General features: G+C 41.2%; 1 protein-coding gene across 1 annotated transcript; it reads right to left on the bottom strand.

Moving 5' to 3' along the window:
* Positions 1–2,263: 2,263 nt before the first annotated feature.
* On the bottom strand, positions 2,264–6,750 carry LOC118492918. Its single transcript, XM_031289963.2, has 4 exons — positions 6,194–6,750; positions 5,551–5,697; positions 5,409–5,462; positions 2,264–2,558 (listed from the first exon to the last, which is right to left on the bottom strand). Exons 1-4 carry the CDS (start codon positions 6,696–6,698, stop codon positions 2,305–2,307), a joined length of 960 nt encoding a protein of 319 aa, XP_031145823.2. The 5' UTR covers positions 6,699–6,750; the 3' UTR covers positions 2,264–2,304.
* Between the last annotated feature and the right edge of the window lie 536 nt (positions 6,751–7,286).

The raw sequence follows: 7,286 nt of genomic DNA, 5'->3' as shown, positions 1-7,286 counted from the left end.
CACGGCCATGTTAAAGGTCCTCCACATTTCCCAGCGAAACGCAGAGCGAACCACTTTTTTAATTCGCTGATATGCCCACATTTTTAAGTTTATCAACATAAATTTTACATGAATACGTTCACAAAGGTCTTGTGGTGCTCACGGTTACATCATTTCACCGATAGCCCTTATCGTTTTAGCAGTCTGAGGCTTTATTTGAGAGCTTGCTCTGTGTCTTTGAATAGCTCCAGTGGGGCACAGCTGACAGTTTCAGCAGGTGACACGGTCGTTAACCTGATTAAAGATCAAAGAGATCTCATCACAGACTTCAAAGGGTGTTTTCACTGGTCATACGTTACCCTGACAACCCTTTCACAGACAGTTGAATTGAATACTACAGGCAGTAATATGAACATTAGTCTACATCTTTAGTGTTCCACTTCTGTCTGTCTCTGCCCGTCTGTCTGTCTGTTTCTCTCTGTCTCTGTCTGTCTATTCAGACACAGACACACACAAACACACAGACACACACACACACACACACACACACACACACACACAGACACACACACACACACACACACACAGACACAGACACACAAACACACACACAGACACACACACACACACACAGACACACACACACAAACACACACACAGACACAGACACACACACACACACACACACACACACCAACACACATACGCAGACACACACACACACACAAACACACACACACACACATACGCAGACACACACACACACACACACACAAACACACACACAGACACACGCACACAGACACAGACACACACACAGACACACACACACACACACACACACACACCAACACACATACGCAGACACACACACAGACACAGACAAAAACACACACAAAAACACAGACACACACACACACAAACACACACACACACACACACACACATGCAGACACACACACACACAAACATATACACACACACACACACACATAAACAGAAACACACATGCAAACACACACACACACACACATGCACACACACATGCAGAAACAGGAACACATACGCACGCACACACACACACATACACACACACACACCAAAACACACACATGCTGGCACACACACACACACACACACACACACACTCACACAGACACTCACACACACACACACACACACACACACACACACATAATATAAAAGTTACTTTAAAGACCTCAGACTTTCATTGTTTCAGTAAACTTTAGATATAAACTAACAATCCATATTTAGGAAATTGTATGCCTTAACACCATCGTATAATATGTTTTTTTGAACATCCTTGTCATTAATGCATTTTATTTTTTGTTTTCAATGCAATGTTGTTCAGCCCGCTTCTTTTCAAGCAACATATTTCACATATATTCTCTTACACAAACACAGACAAACACACACACACACACACACGCACAGTCACACAGACATATATGCAGACACACACACACGCAGACACACACCAACACACATACGCAGACAAACACACACACACACACACACACACACACACGTACACACACACGTACACACACACACACACACACACATACGGGTCTATGTGGATTAGCCGGACTTTTTCTCCAAACAGGCCCGGTGGTGGTTTAGATGGACTACCCTTTCCTGAGGTCCTAGAGCTATGGGAGTTAGATTAAAACACTCAAAAAAATCTGAAAAAAAGTCAGGTCACTTTAGACTTCAGATACACCCTTCAGAGCGTGATACACACCACCCTAAAACTATTGTGGTTTATAGAGACAGTTCTCCTTTTGAAAAATATGTGACTTATAAGGTCCAAACAAACATTATTGGGACTTTAAAGGGACAATGACGTCACTTAAATATACTGCTCATTAACATAAATACACATTAACCTGACACCACCAAGCATTAATGGGACTTAATTATTATTTTATTGTACAACTCAAATATCACCATTGTTAGTTGGTGACACTGACTAACAGCCAGATAGCAGCCTGGTACAGCTAAACAATAGATTGTCACACAACACAAGTGCCGCGACAATAACTTATTTTAGCTTTTTTGCTTGAGTCTCATTCTTACCCAACTTCAAAAGACCCATGGTTGCTCATAACAAAAATAAATTAATAAAATGTATAATAAAATTGTTTTTGTGATGGCCTCTTTGTATAATTCCACCTTCTATTTTTGTACTGAACCTTTAAAATGCCATTATTACAACCTATAACAGGCAGATAACTTGTAACACAAGAGCCACACTTTTTAAAACATATTAACACAAACACACCACCACAACTGTCAGTGTATTTAAATCTTTTCGTTTTGTGACTGCCTCTTTGCAGTTATTCCTCTATTTCTAACAAAGTCCCTTATATTTTGCACTGTTCTTTGTGCCAACACAGGGTCTTCCACCAGTTTGCAGTGACTGCATTCAGTTTTGGTGGCCAGTTTTCCCCTGCTTATATGATCTTTGAAGTGTCGCATTACTGCGGCGACCTCAGCCTTAGACCACACTTTCTTTGCCACTCTTCTGGATCCATGTTCTTTATCAGCATAATTCCCTGGAAGATAGGCAAACAAGAACAACATATATCACAAACAAAATGTGTTTTTTTCTTAATAATTCACTTTGGGTATCAGTTAATTGCTCACTCGATGTGATTTGACCAACTTTACTAGCCCACATTAGAGTGTGGACAATACAGTGTATTAAAGTCATCAGCATTAAAACATTTTTAGAATGTCTTTGCTGTTCATCTATTTAAGGGGCTAAACCTTTTGATATTTGAATTAATTTAAGTACAGTTAGTAATACTACAATTAGTAACATGTCTTAAGTTATTTTGGCATTGTACTTCAACACCCCTTATTTTAAATGAAACAAAGACTATGGGATTTAAAGTCTGATTTTCAGTTTAAATCTGATTTCATAGGGTTAGCTAAATAGTGTAGGAACTTGGTCTGAAAGTTTATTCTTGATATTGAAACATAACACAAAGTACGTAACAATCTGCCTAATACTACTTTTAACCTCTTAATCTTCCAGATTTTGTGGGATTTTGTGACTCATTCATTTTTAGTCTTTTAACCAACTGGCCAATAAGAGAATTAATAGAACGTAATCATGGGCAATCAAGAGAACATACGAAGAGATGGAGGTTATCTCAAATTCAGTATACATTTTCCGATTATAAATTAAGTGTATATGCTCCCTTGCAGACAAGATGTTTTGTACAAATGCAGTACAGTTAAATTTAGGGCTATTTATTTATATCCCTTTCTTTAAGATTACTCTTGCATTTTGATAGTTGAAAACTTCAGAGACAGGAAACATCACAGAGACGTGCATAAATATCCTTGGATGGAATCCAACTGTGGATGTTGCAGTTTTGTGGCATGTGTAGAATACACTGCAAAGTCATTTTTTGGTCTTCGGTTTTATTCCTATACTTCATTTTATTCTTTTTAAAATGGTATGAGTTTTTATTTAGCTTTTTCTTCCTTTCATACCTGGCCTAAAAAAGGATGTGTCTTATTCAAAGCACATTAAGGTGCTTCACAATTCAACATGGTGCCCACTTCATTTTATTCTTTTTAAAATGGTATGAGTTTTTATTTAGCTTTTTCTTCCTTTCATACCTGGCCTAAAAAAGGATGTGTCTTATTCAAAGCACATTAAGGTGCTTCACAATTCAACATGGTGCCCACAGTGGACTTGGTGTTTGCTTCTCTCTCCTGACACTGACGTAACTTTGTTTATTTAGTTATTGTGCATCTTACATGCACAGCTCGTGTGTGGGACAGTAAGATACAGCAGGGAAGAACTTCTGGACATTGGCAATGTCCAACACAAGCTTACAACACTGCCTCTTGAACTTTGAGCTGGCAGGACACAGCAACACCGGTGCGCCCACAGCGGTGACGAGGCAAGAGAGGTGGGCTACATGCTAGGCTGAGCTACAGGACCACGCTGGCTAATGTCCGCTCTCTTGACAAATAAGATGGACGAGCTGAGAACTAGGACTACAACTCAGCGTGAGATAAGGGAATGTTGTGCTCTTATTCTCACTGAGATCTGGCTCTCTGACAGCACGCCAAACTCGGTTCTCCTGCTCCACACACACTCCATCCAAGATGGAGACCGCACAGAGGCCTCGAAGAAGACCAGGGGAGGCGGTGTGTACATTAACAACAGATGGTGTGGGAATGTGCAGATTGTTGAAAAGCACGGTTCACCGGACATTGAACTTTTAATGCTAAAGTGCAGAACCTTTTATCTACCAAGCGAGTTCAGCGCTGTGCCTCTGCTTGATGTGGATGCTACAGGACCTCATCAGCAAGCTGGAGACTGCACACCCAGATGCCATCCATCATCGTGGCCGGTGATTTTAACTACTGCAACCTCAGGGAGCGTCCTACCAAAGTACCATCAACACATGAGCTTTCCTTTGAGGGAGAAGAATACTCTCGACCAAGTGTACAGCAACGTGAAGAACGCCTACAAGGCTGTGCCTCGGCTGCACTTTGGACTATCAAACCACAAGTAAGTAAAACTATTAAAGTGTGGAATGAAGGATCTGAACTAGTGCTTCAGGACTGCTTTAACAGTACAAACCGGGGTGTGTTTAAAACTCCTGCTCTGAGAGGGGACTGTACTGTGGACCTATAGGAATATGCTGCAGCTGTAACTGGCTACATTCGCAAATACAAAAATTATCCCCACTAAACGCTGCAAGACCTACCCCAACGACAAACCCTGGATTAACTGAAGTGTGGTCCATGCTATGTGCGCGCTCTGCTGCATGTGTCTCAGGTGACACTGAGGACTAGAGAACGGCCAGATATGACCTGCGTAGATCAATCAGACAGGCCGAGAGACAATACAGACTGAAGCTGGAGGGATATTACACCATTGCTGATCCTGGGAGCATGTGGCAAGGTCTGCAACACATCACAGACTGCAAACAGAAAACAAACCGCTCACTTCAACGTCCTCAACACCAGCTGAAAGGGAGGGACTATGGCCAACAAGGGCATACTGGACACACCACTCTGTGTCACCACTCGGTCCCCACCTGCTTCAAGTCCACCACCATCGTGCCCCTCCCAAAGAAGGACACTGTGACTTGTCTGAATGACTATCGACACCTTAGCTGTAACTGTGTGGCACAGAGCACCTTATTCAACTCAGGTTTCTTTTTTTCTTTTAATTCCAACTTAGGTTTACTGTACACTGTAAGTTATATTTAAATTTAATATTTTTTATTTTATTCTATTTGTGTTGTGTATTTGTCTTATTATTGAACTGTTCTGTTAAGGGACTTGGGCAAAGTAAGAATTCCATTGTATGGTATAAACCACTGTGTTTCTTCTGTGCATAAGACAATAAACCTCTTGAATCTGAATCTTACCTTCAGAGGGAAGTACACTTTCATTTACTGTGGACGACACAAATGACACTGATCCTGTTGAACACACAATTTAACAAAAGTTACCTTTGTCACAGGAAAAAATACATTTTATCAGCAGTGACTATGAAGTGAGTTAACATACCAGAGCCTCCAATGTCATGGCCTCGCTCTGTGGTTGTAGAGTCAATATCCACAGGCTCCACAGTTCCAAACTCTGTTGCTGTGACTTCTGTGTTGCCGTTATCAGATTCGCTCCCACTGTCTTCAGCGTCACTTAACGTAATCTCATCTGGAAAATGGCATTAGTAAAAACTCATATAAATAGCTGGACATACAAATCTGTGGTTGAAATAGCCACATCAAATAAAAAGACCTAGGGAAAAGATAGTAGGCCTGTGGTTTTGTACTTGCCACTTTTTGCAAAGTACCTATTTTTACTTGAGTAGTTTTGAGCCATTATACCTGTGTTTATGTTTAATGTGGTCCATGAGCACATAAGATAAAACAATCCATGTAAAATGCTTACACAATATGATATTATGTTAATATTTAACGTAATTCAACTGCACCTCCACAAACAATTTTGAATTACTGTCCAGCCATACTGTAGACTTATGCTTATATTTCTGAATAGTAATCCTCAACTCATATTTGGACATGAAAGGTGATTTTTTTTTCTTGGAAAAGGATGCTGACTATGCCAAGTCTAGATGTTTATAAATTAACATTCAAAGGAAAAAACAAACACTCAGATAATATCTACAAGGGCTAATTTCTGTACAAACCTTCAATTTCAATCTCATCCAGTGACTTCCCCTGCATGCTGGAAAGGTGTCCTTTCTCCATTGACAAAAGCAGTTTGGAAATCTTAGCCAGTTGTGTTGTGGGAACTGGTAATCTGTAGAAGTCGCGGTGAACACGGATGTCGTGACCCAGGAAGTCTGCAACCTGATCAAGTTCATTGTTTTTTAAATTAAGGACTTGTGAGAGTGTGGCAACATGTTTCCTGAGTTGTGTTGACCTGAGGTACTCCGGGTGCTTTGCTCCACACTGGCTTGCATGAACACGCAAACAGTCCTGTCCTCTGTAGTGGCTCATTGACGTTGGTCTTGCAAACAGGAAGACATTTGTGGCACAAACGCCACATTCAGTTCTTCTACTGGCAAGTAGTGACAAAGCATCCACCACACTTGGTGTGAGCAGAACTGCAACCTTTCTGCCCCTTTTCCCCATGATTTCAATTCGGCTGAAAAAGTTGCAGAGCTTCTGTTCAGTCTTTGACAACCCCATGGCAACATCTTCATGGAGCTTTGTGTTGTCCCTTTCATGAAAACTTTTGAGGCGCATTTTGAAACTTCCCCAGCACGTCTTCGATTGAACACAATGATTTGTGCAAGTGTGAGTTTTGCAAGTTGAGCATAGTTCTGAGTGGTGGCCTCTTCCTTCAAGCTGCAGAAGGCACTTTCTGCAGATTTCTCAAGGTACTGATGAAGGATCTGAACATCTTCAGTGAAGGGCAAGGTTGATGGTTTGTTGTATTTTGCATCACTCAGTGTGTTCAGGGCACTGTGAGACACCAACTCAGCCCACCTGGAGGTGTACAACGTCTTGAATATGTCAGTGTACCTGATCAGCTCTTCATCTTCTGCCATGAGTGCCCTACAATGAATAATGTCAGCGATTTTCTGCAGTGTATGCCCCAGTTTCAGCGCAAGGCTTGGTTTCTGGTACGAGTGTTTTCTTCATCAAAACCTGAAACTTTCTTTACTGCTTGCACAACTCTCTGGAAGTTAGCAGGTTTAACAGCCTCCTCTAGGTTATGTACTGAGAATTCTGTACGCAGGCATAACAACAGACGCCCCACTTCACGGAGCTTCT

Source organism: Sander lucioperca, chromosome 10 (assembly GCF_008315115.2).
Source record: "Sander lucioperca isolate FBNREF2018 chromosome 10, SLUC_FBN_1.2, whole genome shotgun sequence".
NCBI classification, from domain to species: domain Eukaryota; kingdom Metazoa; phylum Chordata; class Actinopteri; order Perciformes; family Percidae; genus Sander; species Sander lucioperca.
Note: the sequence above shows the minus strand (reverse complement) of the source record. Positions and strands in the feature narration are given on the sequence as shown.